Source organism: Medicago truncatula, chromosome 5 (genome assembly GCF_003473485.1).
Source record: "Medicago truncatula cultivar Jemalong A17 chromosome 5, MtrunA17r5.0-ANR, whole genome shotgun sequence".
Lineage (NCBI taxonomy): Eukaryota > Viridiplantae > Streptophyta > Magnoliopsida > Fabales > Fabaceae > Medicago > Medicago truncatula.
Window position 1 is genome coordinate 11,390,363 of NC_053046.1, and position 19,094 is coordinate 11,409,456.

General features: G+C 31.9%; 2 protein-coding genes across 2 annotated transcripts; one reads left to right on the plus strand and one right to left on the minus strand.

The window, feature by feature from the left end:
- Window positions 1–3,081: 3,081 nt before the first annotated feature.
- On the plus strand, window positions 3,082–13,793 carry LOC11412335 (uncharacterized). The gene is made up of 22 exons (XM_039834608.1): window positions 3,082–3,214; window positions 4,510–4,634; window positions 5,134–5,225; window positions 5,333–5,404; window positions 5,674–5,728; window positions 5,888–5,956; window positions 6,092–6,258; window positions 6,385–6,534; window positions 7,335–7,481; window positions 7,930–7,990; window positions 8,164–8,420; window positions 8,576–8,707; window positions 8,799–8,927; window positions 9,189–9,275; window positions 9,399–9,518; window positions 10,594–10,717; window positions 10,804–10,929; window positions 11,178–11,312; window positions 11,851–11,987; window positions 12,101–12,244; window positions 12,885–13,235; window positions 13,328–13,793. The coding sequence occupies exons 2-22, from the start codon at window positions 4,553–4,555 to the stop codon at window positions 13,412–13,414; spliced, it is 2,724 nt and encodes a 907-aa protein (XP_039690542.1). The 5' UTR covers window positions 3,082–3,214; window positions 4,510–4,552; the 3' UTR covers window positions 13,415–13,793.
- Window positions 13,794–14,614: 821 nt separating this feature from the next.
- Window positions 14,615–17,382, minus strand: LOC11416944 (F-box protein At3g07870). Its single transcript, XM_003612602.4, has 3 exons — window positions 17,199–17,382; window positions 15,175–16,479; window positions 14,615–14,989 (listed from the first exon to the last, which is right to left on the minus strand). Exons 2-3 carry the CDS (start codon window positions 16,470–16,472, stop codon window positions 14,929–14,931), a joined length of 1,359 nt encoding a protein of 452 aa, XP_003612650.2. The 5' UTR covers window positions 16,473–16,479; window positions 17,199–17,382; the 3' UTR covers window positions 14,615–14,928.
- Between the last annotated feature and the right edge of the window lie 1,712 nt (window positions 17,383–19,094).

Genomic DNA, 19,094 nt, shown 5'->3' on the forward strand with positions numbered 1-19,094 from the left:
CCCTAATAGAACACTTGTATTCTTAATGCTATCACCAAGAACCTTTTAAAGATTCCTTCAAATAAAAAAGAACCCCTTAAAGACCTAACCTAAATCTTAGACTGGTCTTTCGAGTTCATTAGTTGGAAGGAAAAGTTTACACGTCAAAAGTTGACATGTTCGGTTGGACATTAGTTTGAGATAGTTGGTGTCAAGTTTCTAACTATATTTTCAGTGTCTATTTTATATGTCTATCTATCTTCAAATTGCATACTCTATTTATTATACCAAATGAAGATGATCTTTACCCATCATTCATATGTTGACATTTAACTTTTTTTTTTAGCGAAATGTTGACATTTAACTTGCTATAAGAAGTTAATCTAAAAGAGATCTTTTGACATCTCATCCATTTGCTCTGAATTGCGTAAATATTATTTCTACTATTTACTTAATATTATTGATTAGTAGTAAATAACACACTATTTCGTTTTTTGTTAGTAACACAATATTTCCACTATATTATTTTTTAGAAAAAAGATGATGCAAAGAGCACCATCGAAATTCTATAAAAATAAAATGGAAGCAAAGTATAGGAAAAAATAGGGGGCCAATCCAAAACCTCTTTAAAATAAACAAACATATAGTTAGGGTGACCTTGTCTATTTCAAATATATTCATAATTGACAGATTGAGGAATGTTATTCTTCCAAAAAACAAAATTATCAGTAAGTTCTATGCCTAATTTTATTAGCATATCAACACAAGAATTGCCTTCTCTATATACAAGAGAGACCATGAATGTCATGCTATCAATAAGTCTTAATGTGTTCAGCCATCTGTATTGTTAGGGAATAATAAAATTATTTGAGAAGGTCATCAAAACCAGGTTTATAATCAATTTCAAGCCATAAATTGAACAATCTTTTGTTAAAAGCTATCTCGATAGCAGTCATGGAAGCACACAGTTCAGGATAAAGAGCCAATATTATATTTCTACTATATATTTAAAGGAGTATTTATAGTATATTTTTGATAGAGCGTTCAAATTAAAACCGATAAAAAATTAAACCGTAAACCTATATAAAAAACCTAAAATTGTACAAAATAGAATATCATTTTATGCGTTTAGATGATGTTTTGTGAAAACAACATGGATCATATTTCATATCACTTTTTTAAAGCTGAATCAAAACTGCGTAAGTAAAATTTAATAATTAATTATTTATTTTTTATTTTAACAGTAAAAGACTTGTAACATTTAATTCATAATAGTATGTTGGATACATGATCGAATATCAACAAAAATGCAAAAAAAACTAGCTATAAATGTGGCCACATTCGCTAAAACATGAACAATCTAATTTAATTACGAATGATTTGGTTTCTTGTTGTGGAGCTTGTCCAACATTGTCTTCTCATCCATTTCAAAGTCAACTTCACTCAAGTGTAAATCCTTCGCCCACTTTAAAGCTCGCAAGAGTCCCATAGCTTCACCCAACTCAACATTGAGAACCGGTGTAATCCATTTTGGTTTTGCGTACAAATTCCTACTTTATTTCTAGATTTAGAAAAGGAAGTGTGATGTTGCGTTTATTTCTTCTAACACTTGTATTCTCCCAAGTGAAGTTATTTATTTGGGTTAAATATGTTTTTTTGTCTTTATAAATATATCAATTTTTCGTTTAAAATCTCCTTAAATTTTTTGTTAAACGTTTAGTCTCTATAAAAATTCATCACCATAGCTTCATAGAATTATTCAATCTCCGTTTATGTTGTTTTAGCCTCTCTTTGACAAGATGTTGTTTTAGTTATTCGTTCAAGTTCAAGAACCAATGCTCCTTTGATAAATCATTGCTTCTCCACTCCATGGTGATTTATCGTGCCACACTCTACATAGCTTATAGCTCATTGAATTTCCTTTAAAGAAAAACATCATTGATTCTGACTATCTTTGGTAAGTAAGTCTTGCATAGTCACATATTATGGACACAAGTTTAGGCACACTCCCCTCAAAAAATAATTTAGGCACACTCACATGAAACTAAATATCAAATTAAGTTTTTGGTTATATTTTTAAATAATTAACAAAATAAAATGTAAAATTGATACCTTGTGATGTGTCTAAAAGAATTATATTTAGTGTTGTGACTATTGAAGAATAATCCATCTTTGGTTTGTAAATTGTGTAATTTCTACGGTCTCGCACAGTTTCTTAGAATATTTCATGTACATTTTTTGAAATATATTTTTAAGAGGTATTATGATATCCCTTAAAAAAAGAGGTATTGTGATATGTAAATCCCGCGAACTTAACACATTTGATAAAGATAATGCATAATTTATTTAAGGATCGGATTTTGAACCTTCACCACTTCATTTATTTACCGTAAAAAATATGAATTTTTATATACTAGACTACTTGATTAAAAAATTCGACAAATGAAAAAAAGAGATATTATGATATGTTAAATCGACAAGTGAATTTCCGAAAAAAATTCCCTAAAAAAAGAATGCATTCAATTCAACCACGTCTATTATTCTTATCTCTACCTATATAATTTAAATATTTTAAAAAGTCAGCAATATGCATAAAAACAATGTACGAGTATTAAATAGTCAGTTTTTTTTTTGTGTGGATTGTGGTGTCCAAGGATCAGACTTCGGACCTTGTATATATTATGCATTTTTCATATCGAATGAGCTAAGCTCACAAAATAATCAAAGAGTTTATTTAACATGTTCAATATTACACATGTTAAAACAACTAAAAGTAGTAATTTTTTTATTAAAAAACAATAATTATTTTTTTTATAAAAATAATAATAATTTATTTAAAAGTTATATATTTAATATTAAATATACAAATTTTAATCTAAATTTCCTATTTTTAACTCTTTAACTTATGTAAATTTTCAAATGATAAAAAAAACTATAATCAAAACTCAAAAGTGAAGGATGCAATGTAACAGTGGAAGTAAAAAGTACATTAACGTCAAAAGTAAACGTGGGAAAATTGGTTGTTTTAAAATTCAAATCCAAATTTCATTCCATTTTTATACTCCACATATTTCCATATTCTCACACTCTCTTTCTCTTACCTTTTCCTCTTCAACATGTTTTCTCATATTCGAGTCTTTCACCCCCACAAATATGCAACCTTCTTTCACCATCTCCTTCAAAAATCAAGACACCCTCTCTCCATTACAAGTTGTGGTTGAGCTCATGGAACAAAGTAATGGTTCTTTCCCCCTTTTTTTTTTTTATTTATTTTAAGATCTTGGTTGTAGATCTATTTTTTAACTTTCTAAACACCACAAACTACCACTGCTCACAACATTTTACCGAAAATTTTTATTTGGTGTTTGTAGAGTAAGAGAGTTCAGTTAAGCTCTCTCTCTTAGCGGATTCATAACATTTTAATATTAAAATATAATGATATATATAGTTATTGATTGATAGATAATATAAATTTAGGAAAATGCTAGATGATTTTATAAGAAAGATTCAAGAATGACATGGCACAATAATCATCTTTAGATTTCAATCTAATTTATTAATCTTTCATACAAAAAAAATACATAACACCCACCACCCCATGATTTCCGGCCAGGCTGAGATTTTATTGGCTAACATTAATTTCAGGACTATTTCTTGATAAAATCTAAGGGTGATTATTCTGCCATGTCATTCTTAAAATTTTCTTGATAAAATCTTTCTTGATATATAGCATTGCTCATAAATTTATTGGTGAAATCGATTTAAATCATGAACAATTTTTGGATGAACACAAAGATTTGAATCCTCTATTTGATTACACACACAAAAAGTAAAAAGTTAAAAAAATAAATAATCACGAATTTGTCCCGTAAGTGGAGCTCAGTTGGTAGTTACCAAGGATAATTTGTGCAGGGGCTAGAGTTCGATCATTGGATTCCCCACTTCTCCACACATAAGAGTGTCTATGTTATAGATGCTTTTAATTGGCCACAATCTCAAATTAAAATTATTTGAGCACTCTCATTTAAATAAAAAAATAAAAGAGAAATAAGTAATGAAATCATTTCATTCACTTGTTTTTAAATTTTTATTTCCACGTGTGAGCGTCCAACTAATTTGAATTTGGATTTTTTTAATTGACGAAATTTGAATTTGTAGCCGTGCATGTTTTCAAATTTAATAAAATTAGTAACCCACTTTCTCCGGGGAAGCAAGGAGAAACGCGGGAACACTCTCTTCTCATCTCTAACTGATCACTGAACTTCTCATTTCCCTCACTCACGCTTTTATTCCATCACATTTTGAAAACCTTTTCACATCAAAATTCACTCTCTCTCTCTCTCTCTCTCTCTCTCTCTCTCAGACACACACACTCTTTCTCTCTCACTATATCGTCATCTCTTCTATCATTTTCCCTCAACAACGATGAATGAAGACGTTGAGTTAGTAACACAAAATTTCTTCTCCACTTCACAATTTCAATTCTACTTGCATTTTAATCGATTGATGAGTTTCTGTTCCATTTTTTAGATCGGAAGAATCTGTCAATCAGTTGCAGCTGGTACCAGCAGATATGGTTATGGAAGAGACGAACAATCACATGCAGCTTATTGAAGAAGAAGACATGATTATGGAAGAGGAATCTATCGACAAATGTAATTTCTCTCAATTCAATTTTCGTGTTTGTGATTTTCGTTTTGCTATATCAACGTTCAAAAAAACTGATCTCTGAATTTGATTTTTGTCCGTATCATGTAGCCTAGTAGTAGTTTCAGATCATAGTAGTACTTTCTATATTCGTTTCTCTACTCGTCATTGAGAGTTTCCGTATAATATAGTCATATCCTCAGTGGTATATGTTTTCCGTCACGCCGGTTTTTCGAAAATTTTGGCTAGTTAGCTTACTATGTTTAATTTGATAATCATAGCCTAATTTCAGATCTAACTCCACTGATGATGATGATTATACAATTCGAAGTCACTTTTCTACTTAATAAATCAATTAGAATTGTAAAATCATTATCAGTGGTATGTAACTATGTACATGCTTTCGTTCTCTCGGTTTTTCATTTTCAATTTTGGCTGGTTAAACTTGTATGTTTCATTGAACAATCATGTTTTGTCTACTACTAACAACACTGTGCATCTTCACAGTGATTTCTCAAGATATTGACGCCGACGATGTGAAGAAGCTTCTGGATGCAGGGATCTTTACCTGCAATAGCTTATTGTTACAAGCAAAGAAGGTTTAGTTTAACTTTAAACACGTCTCTGATTTGGATATCTATAGATGTGGAATTACTTGGCACTTAAATAGCTTTCATAATGTTGTTATTATTGATATTTTCTGTAGAACTTGACTCGAATCAACGATCTATCTGAGGAAACGGTTGATAAGATCTGGGAAGCGGCTGAAAAGCATCTGGTTAGTAATAGTAAAATCTGAAATCTAAGCTACTTTAGAATACTATTTCAACACTTTATAATTCTATCTTTCTATTAATAGCACAATTCTGGTTATATCACCGGAATTGATTCGATCCTCATATTACGTTGTTTAATTTGCTTGAAGTTTTTTGAATTATAGATTCCATTTTGGTCTTCTTTATCTTAAACATCATAGAAATTTTGGTGGTCTTCCTCATGCTTAAGTTCCTCTGAATTACTTGTATTAAATTAAGTATGTGTTTGCAGAGAAAATCTGTGGTTGGAATTGCAACCGGAAGCCAAATGCCTGATGAACTGTTAGGTGACTTTTCAATGAAAACACTTATGTTTAATCATCTTGCACACAAACTATATTATTGCAATCAGTGCAGGCACACATACTATATTTTATTTTTGATAAGTCATGCACACACTATATAATTGATCAAATTTAAATGTTCTATATTTTATAATTGAGCAGAATCGAATATTACAGCTTTAAGACGCCATCTAAAGCTAATCTCTTGGCCTCCACACCCTAATAAAATAGGTACATTCTGTGCCAAATACATATTATCGATTAGTACTCTTCTTTATTTTTATTATTATTATTATTATTATTATTATTATTATTATGGATTAATGCTCTTTTTTCCTACAACCACTCCTAATTTCCTAAATACAGATGAGTTGCGTGCTATTGAAAGTTTATTCCAAAAAAGTCCAGCAGAACTTAAACCGTACAGTTATATTCTTGTGGAAACACTCCGGGGGCTTGTGAATAATGAAGATGGACAGCTTCGAAACTTAGCTTATGATGTTTTTGAACTGGTCTTTCCATATCTTGATGTGGTACTCTCTTTCACTTTCAATAAAAGTGTTTCTTCTAGTAGTAGGGTAATAGTAGTATACTCTAATTTTAAAAGATTTCGTTAACAACTCCTTCCTTCGTTAATGGGGTCTGCCTATATTCTGCAGGAGGATCAACAAATGCTCACCCGGAGGATGATGGGATCAATTTTGAATGCAATGCAACATTCAAAGTTAGATATTCAAAGCACATCATTTGAATTTTTAAACCATATTCTTTGGCTGAACCCCACCTTATTGCTTTCTGATGCAAAAAAGGTAGTGCTATGTTAGATTGGTTTCTCTAATTTCATTTACATGTATAATATGTTCATTCATGTTAACATTATTTTAGAGTATCTTAAATTATCTCATTCAATTAGTTCTTTTCTTACATTAACTCTTAATATTAGTTATCTTGTTACTTGGTTTAAAATGAACACTTTCTCTATTGAACTATGATCTGGAGTCTGGTATTGGTATAAAGATGATTTAGTTAGTGCTTAATCCATTTTGTATCATCGAATCTTAAAATCATTTTAATGTTTTTATTCTTTTTCTTTCTTAAATTTAAACTCAATAATATCAACAATGTGAATGTATTTCAATTTCACATTGGTTCTGTGTTTTCATCTATTTATTTATTTAGTTTGAAGTCTGTTATTTCATTCTATTCTCTTCATCTATATACTTTATTCCTTAACTTTTGTGAATTTAACTTTACATTAGTCTTGTTGGAAATAGAACCACGTTTTTTTTCCACTCCCAAATAGTTTAGATTTATTATAGAGAAAGTAGAATAAGTTCCATGCATCTAAGGGAATAGGTATAGCTTAATTTCTCATCTTGTAAATTGCATTTGACATCTATTATCCATGATTCCATGTAATCTTTATGTGTATAAATCAAACGTTTTTTTTTACAAGTATAAATCAAATGTTCTGATGGGTGTTAACTCACTCAAGAGCATTCAGAAAATGTTTTCTCTTGCTAATTTTCACCAGTCTTGTGATTATATTTGTTGCGTTCCTATATTGGGAGTTTAGAAATCCATATAATGTTGTTTGCATGGTTTGCAGATTTTCCAGAACTATAAAGATTTTTTTGGGAAGATCTTGTACTTCAATAAGGATCAAAAAACGAATCTAAAGGTTTCTCTGCCTGGATTAATCAGATGCTTGTCACATCTTGTTAAGAATGATGTAGAAAATGATTTGCTTGACAAGGTATATCTTGTACTCTATTAACATTTAATTTTGGTGAGTTTTTGTTACCTGAAACAACAGTAGATTGGTCATTCTTTTTAAACTGCTGCATATCTTTGCATCACATAAACATATTTTACATCTTAGCATTGTCATTTCATTTCCCCTTTGCAACTTTAGGTTAATATTGGTTGAGTTATGTGCATTTGGAACTAGTAAATATTTCTAGGGAGGCATATATTACTTTATACTTTATAATCTTACAAAATCATAATACTCTTAGCTGGGTATAAGTAGCTTGGTAGATATGATTAAATTTTGAAACTATGGTATGTCACTTTCGGTCTTGTGAAACGTCTCAAGACTCTAGCTACATATTCTATATTTTCCACCGTGATTTAGGGAGCCCATTATTTATATATTGATGTTGCATTCAATTTATTTCTAAGGCTTCTCTCTAATCTAATAGGGGGATATTGGAGAGAGGCTATTGCATGCTTATGAAGATGATAGCTTTATGAGCTTTAATGGTAAGTTAAATTTAGAAATTAGAATACAATTTAGATTTCGGATGAAATGAATAATTGAATGGTGTTGTATGAGTTGCAAGCTTTTCAACTATCTAAAAGGCTTTGTTAATCTTTTATGTTCTTGATGATTGCTTAAATATCGTGTTTACAATGTTTATTTACTATGTGTGTAGGTTTATCTCGTAACATGAAGGATTTAATCCCATTATTAGTTGATAGTTTTCAACGATTGATTCCATCAGCGACAGAATGGCTTGATGAGCCGACTTTTGGATGTTTGACATCTATTCTTCACTGCATTGATTTAATTGTCATATACTTGAAGAAGACAAAAGATTTAAATTCTCAAAGTGGACCAGAAGTGGCTGCATCCTTGGAGAACCTATTTCATCACTTTCCCATTCATCTAGTCACTAATTTTCTAGATAAGGTACACACTATTGATCATTTAATCAATATAATGGTTGGGTTAACCTTTATAGTTGTGTTGTTGAAGTCCCTTTCGTTTTTAGTATTGGATGTGCAATAGTATGTAATATTCCACTGATTTCAAATAAGTTAATTATTTCTTCCTTTGTTTTGTAGGGAAGTAATGATAAATTTCTTGAGCTTAACTTTTTTATTTCAAAAATATTTTTGGAATTAAAGGAATGGATTTTCCTTAATTCATTGTTGGAGAAGTGTCTAGAATTTGTTGAAAGCGCATTACTTGGAAAGGTTTGATTGATACACGTCTAAATCTTTTCAAGTTTTATATTTGAAAAGCAATGGACAAACATCTGATTTTGACTTGTATTTTAAAATGCAGTTCTGCCAGGTTTCTGAGTCTGCTAATACTGTATGGGAAAGACATTTATCGCAGCTTATCCCTTTTGTTTCTAAACTTATTTTACATGGAGCAAACAACAACAGCAATAGGGCATCTCGTCTACTACCGGTTCGACTTGCCTTGATTATAATAATTTATTTGCATTGTTTGGACATTCTGATTTCTTAATGTTATTCGGTTGCACTTGATTTCTTTTTCTTTTTCTATTTTACTTATAATTAGCATAAAAGTTTTATATCCAAAATGGTAAGGGAATGATATTTTCCTAAAACACAGGTTTTATATTATTGTACCATGCTGTGTGCATTTTTTCTTTAAAATAAAACTTCGGAAACCACTATTGTGACATGGGGTTTGTTACTCTTGCAGGCATTTACACATATTTTCACAGTAAGCATGCCCGGTTCCTTGTTGAAATGGACATGTCTTCATGCTATTAAAGACATGCTCTCGCATGTGAGTCTGGCTTTTTCATTTCTATCCTACAGATATGAAATTCTTGTCTTTTAGATAACATTTTTTATGCCTCTGCCCTCCATTTTCTAAGTTAGTTTGTTTGTACTTTTGATTTAAATTTAGATTCATGAGAGCTTTCCTTTTCAAGAAAAGTCAGAGTGTGTAAAAGCTTTAGATGCATGGATGTTGGAGCTTACTGAGTTGCTGTTGAAAATTGGATATAATCCAACCGACTACTCTTTGGTAATAATTATTTCCAATTTCAAATACATTTTGCAAATACAGTATCAATTAAGAACTTATATGGATAAGAGAAAGAAGATACTGAATAACATCCATTACTCTATTGAATGTTTTGAGAATACAGTATCAGTTAAAAAATTGATGAAATGCCTTACTAAAAAGTTCAAAAAATTTCCTTCTTGTACTGTCAATGGATATAGAAATGGGGAGAGAGGAAGAAAGAGAGACAAGGTGAGCGAGGAAGAGTGAGAAAGGGGAAAATGGGCGGTGTCAACAGTGAGAGGAGGGAAGTTGGGTAGTGCGAAGCTACATGGGGAGGGAGTGGGTAAGAGGTCAGGCCTCCATAGCATGGCCTTATCGGTTCACCAACTTTCCGGTTATGGTGACACACTCGAGGAGTAATAAAGTGATTCGTAAAGGAATAACGTTGGTTTGGAATGCGACCTTATGGGTGTTATGGAATGTGAGAAATGGTAAAATCTTTGAGACTAAAGATTGTGCACAGGAAGAAGTGATCGAGAAAATAAAAGTGGTGTCTTGGAAGTGGTTCCTTAGTAGAATGGCGAAGAGCTCTTGTTTATAATATGAATGGTGGTGGAACCCAATTATGTGCTTTGCCTTACGATGTGTTTGCAGGCGGTCTGTTTTGGTGGTCTAGAATCGGAATGCGCGGTTTGGTGGTGGCATACCTGGTCTGTTTTGGACCTCTGGTTTGGTATTAGTTTTCTCACCTGGGAGTCTTTATACGTCTCCTTCTTTTGTTATATCCATTTGTAATAGCGGTATTGTAACAATATTGTTCTTCTTTACACCTTGGGCATGTCTTATGCTAGAGGTTGTTTAATAAAATTTGCAGCTTAAAAAAAAGAAGCTTATATAGGCATTTCCTTTAAATTTGTCAAAAACTGATCTAAAACATAGAACACTAACTTAACCAAGTGCATGCAACATAATGAAAACTAACTTAACTAATGATCTAAAAATAAAAGTAAAAGAGCATATTCTAATAATGACAAAGATTAATTATTAATGTCTTGTAGCATTTACATTTTCTATATTTCAATGTTCAATATAGCTTGTCATACAAGTCCTGCATGGCATGGGAAAAGTGGCTGTGAAAGATTCATTGCTTCGACACTCGTATGACAATATACAGTACCAACTCCATGATTTCTTTTGCATACTTCAAGAAGAAGGAGGTAAACATAAACCTGAGCATGCTTTAACATTGATAAGTTGATAATATGCTACTTGGCCTCTAATTCTTTCAACTTTTATCTTGCAGAGCCTATTCTCTATGGTCCTTTTCTTTTTCTTCCAAAAGATACTCAGGAGCTATTTTTATGCTGTGTGGAGTATTTTTCTTGGTTAGACACACCAATTTTGGATTCTCTTCTATGCTTTTGCATAAGTGAGTTTTCTATGGTTTTCTAAAATTTCACCTAACTTCATTTTTTATCTTTTCTCCATGTATTTTTCACTTGATAATTTACCTCATGTTATGATTTGTATATACATGATATTGAATATTTTTCGCTTGATATTTTTCACTTGGCATTGTATTTAATTCTGTTTTAACTTGGATTTATATGATATTGAAGATCTATGGGTTAAAGCTTATCCATATTAATTTTGCCTTTTGCTTTTTGTTTGCTACAGCTCTTGATATAGATCCTGATATGCTCTTTCGGATCATAGAAGTGTTGAATTCTTTTAATACAGCTACTCAAATGAGAATTGAAGATTACGTGAATTTCTTCATAACTTTGGTCTCCAAGCTCAATGTTTATTATGGTAAGTTACAATGATTAAGTTTTTGTTTTGTCTACCCTGTTCAATGTGAATGATAATAAAGGATTGGATGTAGGTTAAAATTAGCAATGCAAGATTTCTTATTTCAGTTTTTAAAAATTAGTTGTTTGATCCGCCCTCTTTATGAATGATCATAAATGATTGGACGTCGGGTTCATTGCTAACTTTCATCCTCACCAAAGCTAAGTTTCAGTCTGCCACTCTTTTTAACCACTGGATAACAAAATTAGATAGTCGTATTCACATGTTCTTTTTCAGTCTGCCACTCTTTCTAACCACTAGATAACAAAATTAGATAGTCGTATTCACATGTTCTTGAGCTATCTATCTTATTTGATGAATGATTGACTTACTAGGCAGGCATTATATCACTGGATATAATAAGTTTGACTTAGTTATTTTGGATTATTTAATTAATCATGTTTGATATCATTTTGTCTTCAAAAATGTTATTCTTTAAACCTACCTTTAGGGTATTTTTTTGGCCGCCTAAGAATTTTTTTTTTTTTTAATTTTGCAGGAGTTGTTTACATTGATTTGAAGAATGATGCACCCCAACAAACTTTGAAGAAGCTGATTGATGTTATTTGTTCTAACATGACACAGAAGAAGGGAGACAATTATCTTCTTGTAGAGAAAAAGACAATCAAGGAGATAGTAAGTTGACCGCTGATTTTCTTTTACATCGATATTTTATTTGACTATTTATTGTCCGTCGCTACTTTTCTCCGGTGCTTATTTATTTTCTATTATGGTGTTTTTTGTATCAGTTGCGAAAGCGTTCTTTTCATAATGCTGCATGTCTGCTAAGGATCCTTGTTACAATGGATTCTGAGCCGCCTTCTAGACTTTCTGGTGAAAGTATTATCTCTCTAAGCTATTACGTTTCTGAGTTTCTGATGCAAGCTGTGAAGGTGAAGATACTCTTAATGTTTTCATCTACTCATTTCATTTCTTATTGGGGTCTAAGGTCATGGTTTAATAAAATTAAGCTTTGTTTTTTGGTCTTCCTTATTTATGTTTTGGAAGTCAGTATTTTGGTATTTGAAATATTATGAATCGATTATTTATTATTGATTGATGCGCATCTTTGCTCAGTTTAAGTGGCTGCAATGCAAGAATTAATGATTGTGTATGAGTGTTTGTTGCTGTAATGAGATGTTTATAAGTTGAAGTTGCATTTTTTGACGAAATTTGACACATTAGGTGCAGGGATTGATGTGTTGTTTTCGAAAACGGGTGTACCAGTACCACTTGAGTTTTGCAAATTAGGTGTTGTTTTATTTTATATGTAGCCGTCGGGTCTGTTGGGCATGGAGTTTTTGTCCTCTATGTTTAAGCTCTTTATATCTTTGTATACTTATACTCTTGTTTACATTTAGACATTTGTTTTGAGGTAGGAAAAGATATAAAATTATTGGTTGACATGACATCTTACAATTTTAACAGATAAGCAATCAATTTTTTCCTACTTTTTGTAGCTTTCTTTATTTTGGTTGATATGATCTGAGTTTAGCCGTTCCGTTATTGATCATAAATTTAATCGTCTCGCAGCGCGTTCGAGAAGACGAGTATGAGAAGTACATTCACTATGATCAAATATTTCCTGGATTTTATTTTTTGGAACCTTGCTTTTCATTGTTTAGTCAATGCCCTGAGCTTCTAAGTAATGCTTTGAAAGCAATGGCATCAACTATAACCTATGATGCATTGAAGACAATGACATCAGGCATAGGTTTCTACTTGGTATCTGAAGATGACCGTAAAGAGATGAGGAATTGTTTGACTAGGGCAAATGTGATTACATCTGTAATTGTGTTGATGAGCAAAGACATAAGATTAAAATCTATGTCTGTCTTCAAAAATGAAATCAATTACATCATAGATGAAGTTCATCTCTTGCAGGTAAAGTCTTAATTGTTGTTTAGCTTGTTTTGTTAATGTTTGTTTTCCAAAATTTATTATTGCTTTTTTGATCATTTTATTTGTGCTTGCAGTCATCTCAGCAGGTTATTAGTTTCACAGATGAGGAAAGGCATGCAATACAATTTATATTGGATCAACTCAGAAATATATCTGAGTAGAAAAATTTCTTATGTTGAACTGATGATGTTATTTGAAGTTTTTAGTAAACCTTGGTACCCTTTAAACATTTATGTTTTTGAGGTTTTATTTGGTGGATTATTGTAAACTTTGGTGTGATGTTAATTTGATTTAAGTTTGTAATATGCAGTTGATACTTGTATATGGTCCACCATACTGTGCCACTGATACTTGTATATGGTTCACGGTTGGGATTTTGAAGAAAACCACACCGAACTGGTTCTGAACTAAATCAGAAGACAGATCACGAAAATTGAACTATTTTACTCGGTATAATTTGATCTGAACTTGGTGCACTGTGGTCAGACTTATAGAAGCTATGATTTTTAGCTTCATGTATAATCAAATTCTAGGGACAAAATCAGTTATGATACTCTTTTTATATGAATCAAACATGTCAAAATTAGTCCTACACTTCTAAAATTAATATTGCCATCATCCAAAAGTAAAACATATACTTAGTTCTACGCTTGCTCTATGCTTCTAAAATTAATCTAGAGTTTCCTATTCTTTGGACCACAATTTTTACTCTAATCCATACTTGTAAAAATGTTAATCGATTATACTTTTACGACCACTACACCCACGCTTATGTTTAAGAGAATTCTTTTAAATATTGGCAATCAACTGTTTATCTAAAACAATTATATTAAATTACTTATATTAAGATTTATTTTTATTCATTTCATCAGAAAAGAATAATGCTTAATGGCACGAAGGTTGTTTTTGACGAAAACTCACCAACACTGTGGAAGTGGCTATATGGAAAACGATGTCGGTTATAATCTTTACCATTTTTCTCTTGAATCTTTTAATAGAACAAACTTAAAAAAAATAGATCGATTTGGTACAACCAACAACGACTATCAATTGGATCACCTACTAATCTTACTTCTTTCTCTTTGCTTGTCATGTTACTTATACTCAATATTTTATGATACAATATAATATTTTGCATCCCACTTGATTAGATTAGATTCTAGGTGTGATACAATATAATATTTCTCGACGTGTAAACCTTTCCTTCCAACAAGTGAACAAGACAGATCAATCTATCTGGGTTCCTAGTGATAGATTTAAGAATACAAGTGTTCTATTAGGGTGCAAGAAACATTGTGGACGACATTATCAAAGTAAAATGAACAAGAAAATGAAAAATACATGCACAATGAGTGCAAAAGTAAAAGTTATAAGAGGGGAATAATATATTTATAGATATTGGTGAATTTCATACAACGTTTTCAATGTTGCTAGAATGACATCTCTAATAAATCATGAATAAATATTGCGTCAACGACGGGCCAATGTTCAAAACAACATACAAACATTGACCCTAAAATTAACTCAAGTTCTGCTTTTTTGCAGGAAATAATCCAAAACAAACAAATAATGAACTATTGACTCAAACAATCTTGGGGACACTCCGAGTGATGCCTTCCCGAGGAGGATTATTCTTCACCATCAAATGAATGTATCTTCAGCCAAAGAAATCATTTCATATTCTTCTTATTTTTGATAAACTTTCATTTTCTTCTGGCACTCTAACCTTTGCACACCTATATGAAATAACAAAAATATTAGGGAATCTGATGATAATTATGTAATGTCGTTAAAACCTTGTCGTATAATTTAGCATATCAGAGTTTATTTTGATTCCTAGTATCAAAATTATTTTGATTTTCATAAAAGCAATAAATTCAATTGGAAATTTAAAATAAAATATTGGAACCAAAATCCTTACCGTGAATAGACATTCTGCACCTCGATGTTGCCTCCTTTAACAACATCCTTCAATGAGATGAGACCTGGACTATGAGGGAATAATTCAAACCAGGGTGATACAGCCCCATCAACGGAATAAACTTTGAATACACGTGTTTCTGGTTCATAGTATATAAAGGAATCACAGCTATAGGAATTTTGTATCAATAAGGCACCACCACCATTCTCAAAGTGTTTTACTGGCCTACATAAACCAAAACACAGGGGAATTCCATTGAAATTATCGGAGCAGAAAACCCTAGTCCATGATTCACCGATACCGTATTTTTTCATAAGCCACACTACACAAGAATTCACAGTTGATTCACATATGTAAAGAAAGCCCTTTAATTCTACCATGGTGATGCTCAGTCTTTTGTGATGAGGATGCGGGGGAGAAGGGAAGGATTGAAACTTCTCACTTTCAAAGTTGAAACACAATATTGACCGTGTCTTATTCTTGTCATCATAATTGATCCAATGAAGTGCTCCATTCACACAAGTTGGAGATCCAAGCCTCGTAAATGAAAACATGGGGTCAACTTCCACATTCCTCCATGTTGCCGTTCCCAGTGTGTGCATTTCAACAACCATAACATCAGATTTATAGCACCACCCATCACATCTCTTCCACATTCTTATCACCTTATATTCATTAGTTTTAGGTTGGAAGCCAAGAGCAGCACATATTGGTTTCCGAGTATTTGCAATTCCGATAGCTTCTGGTAGTCTTATAAACTCACCTATAATTGGATTGCAAACAACTAAATGGTTTACAGTATATGGCTCAGATAAACAAAGCAAGCCATTGCAGGAATTCACCACACTAAATTTGTCATCTTCTGGCTTGTAAGGAGTTGGCTGATATGTGTCATTAGCATTGCGAAGAGGAAGCTTGAATTTAGGATTAAAATTGACGACATCAATGTCGAATGCACGGCGAAACTTTTTTGGCTGATACTCCAAAAGGTGCAGAGTTCTCGACACTAGTCTTAAATTCCTAGTCCGAAGCAAGAAACCAAGTGATGCATGTTGAGAGTATAATGTGGCAAAATATGGTTCTGAAATCAGTGCATTCCATGTTTTGCAAACACATTTACAAATGGAAACATCTTTGATAGGGAGTTGAAGCAGAATGTTGGTTATGATTAAGGATGAAAGATCTGCAAACGATCCAAGTTCTTTTGCTGGTTTGCTTCTGTGCCTAGTCGTGGAAGAGGCAATTGACTCCCTTGTTCTTTTCATGGAAGAGGCAATTGACTCCCTTGTTCTTTTCATGGTGATGCTGTATGCAAACAAGCAAAAATAAAACACGTAAAAAAGTGATTCATATTTGATAAATATCATGAAATAGACGCAGAAAGAGAGACTTAGGGGCAAATGGCAACAAAAAAAGTGCATGAGTTTTGTACAAAAAAAAATTACAACTTCAATCAAGATAAGCGGAAACTGAGATACAAATTGTAAAATTAGAGTAAAATATTGATAAATGAATGGTGAAAGCATCCTAAAGCTAGCAAATTTCTTTGTTTTGACTACAAGAGCAGAAATAATTTCTTTGATGGATCAAAAGGGGGCATACAAATCTGCCTAAGGGTAACCAACCAATTTTCCATTCAAAGATGGGCATGTTTGGATTCACTTATTTGAGCTTATATAGTGGCATAAGTTATGGAAAAAGCTTAAGACAGTTTTTCATAAGCTTTTTTCAGCTTATTTTCAATTGAACATTATTTTACTTTTTGCTATAAAAAAAGAAAAAAGAAAAAAAAACTTATGCAAGCTTAAACATGATAAGCACTTTTGTTATATAAGCTGAAAATAAGCTGTTTATCCAGACAAGCCCAAAATAGATATCATCAATATTGAATTACTCGATAGCCATAACTACAGAGAGAACTAGGAATTGGTAAAACAGAACAATAAATTATTCCAGAAAGAAAGAAAAAGTAAAAAATCAAAAACAATAATCTAAGAAACAGAATGAAAACGTTGTTTACTTACAGAGTGAGTGATTTCAATCGATCGAACGAACGACCAAGAAGATGGATTGAGTTTCTCGATCAGTTTGGGGATCGATTGATTTCCCCTAATTTTGGTACTATACTAGGTTGGTGGTCGGATTTTAAGGATATATATACACTTTGGTCGGACTTTCCTTAAATTAAACAAATAATAAGCCCAATTCTTTTTGTGTCTGATTTTACTTAAATAAACTCCTATAGTTTGAAATTTTACTCTATACACTTATTTGTATCTTATTTTACTCTATTATTTTTGTAGTGTTTTAGATTACAGGGTTAAATATGTTTTTGATCCCTATAAATATGTTAACTTTTCGTTTTAGTTTCTCTAAAATTTCCCTTTCTTGTTTTGATTTGTGAGTCTCTCGCTAATGATAACCATGCAATACATGTAGACTTTAATGGTTATTGAAATTTCAATTTCAAGAGAAATTTCTAACTATATGTTTTTTTTTTTTTTAAGAAGATAAATTAACTCATCCAAATTGACATCGGAGAGAATCGAACTTGAGACATTGAGGAGGAACACACTCTCATATTTCAAGCCAATGCTACCGGGGCAACCTAAATGGGTTACTCTCAGTACATGGTTATAGTAAAAGTAGTTGAATTCTGCTCTCCACCCTTTGTTTGAAACTTTTTTTTTTATCGAAACAAAGTTAATTATTATCATTAATCAACCAATGTTCAATACAAGAAGGATAAAAATTAAAAATACGGTGAATAGCCCAAGAACAGGCCGCCCTAGCTAAAGTATGAGCAACTATGTTCGCTTGTCTCTTAACAAACTTCACCTCGGAGTTGGAATGTAAAGATAACTCATAAATAATACGAGAGTAGAATTCCGAATCACCATGGACCGGAGACGATAGAGCTTGCACTAGAATAGATGAATCAGACTCAAAGACAACCCGGTCCCATATATTTGCATCCGCAAAATGAAGGGCCTCGAGTAAGGCTACTGTCTCCCCCTCCAAAACTGTCATATTTACTCGCTGCCATTTCGTTTGAGTCCGAATAAATCACCTGCGAGAGTCTCTAACACAACATGCAAAAGTTGTAATATGGTTACGTTCATGGAACGCAGCATCCACATTGCAATGTTTCCCCTTCTTTTGCCCGTTCTTATGTTTTTATTTTGTATGTTTTGTGTAATTTTCTTGATACTCACTCACACAATTCATCACAGATCCAATGAATTTTCTCAACCACGGAAATTGTACCAAAACAATACAATATTAATAAAAATGGGGTTTGTCTAACATGTGCAATATTTGTGCAATATTGCACATGTTAAAGCAACTAAAAGTAGTAACTTTTCATTGAAAATCAATAATTATTTATTAAAAGCTACATATTTAATATAAAAAACACAAAATTTCAAGTCAAAGTTACTACTTTAAACTTTTTATCATGTATAAATTTACACATGATAGAAAAACTCATAAATAAAATCATGGAAGTTCCACTGAAACATCTGCTTGATGCATCTTATATTAAAATGATCTTAAACATATTTCAATATTTTCAAGAACAATCAAATTAAGGTCTCGCTTTTTAATCAGGCACCAACACTACCAATGCGAGGAAAGAGCAAAGATTAACTGCGACATCATATTTTATTTTTTATTTTTTGTGAAAAACATATGGAGGCTTATACATAAGGGCTTATCATCGGCTGCGGTTATGGTGCATAAGAATTTCCTCCTTATGCATCCTGCATAAATTTAGAAATGGTTTCTGTGAGTTGTACTTCAAAATCATTAGATGTACTTAATGGTTTCCAGCACCCTGCATAAATCATAGTATGTTTTATATAAAATTATGCCAAAACCATTTTGCTGTGGAAATGGTTTCTGTGAGTTGTTCTCCAAAA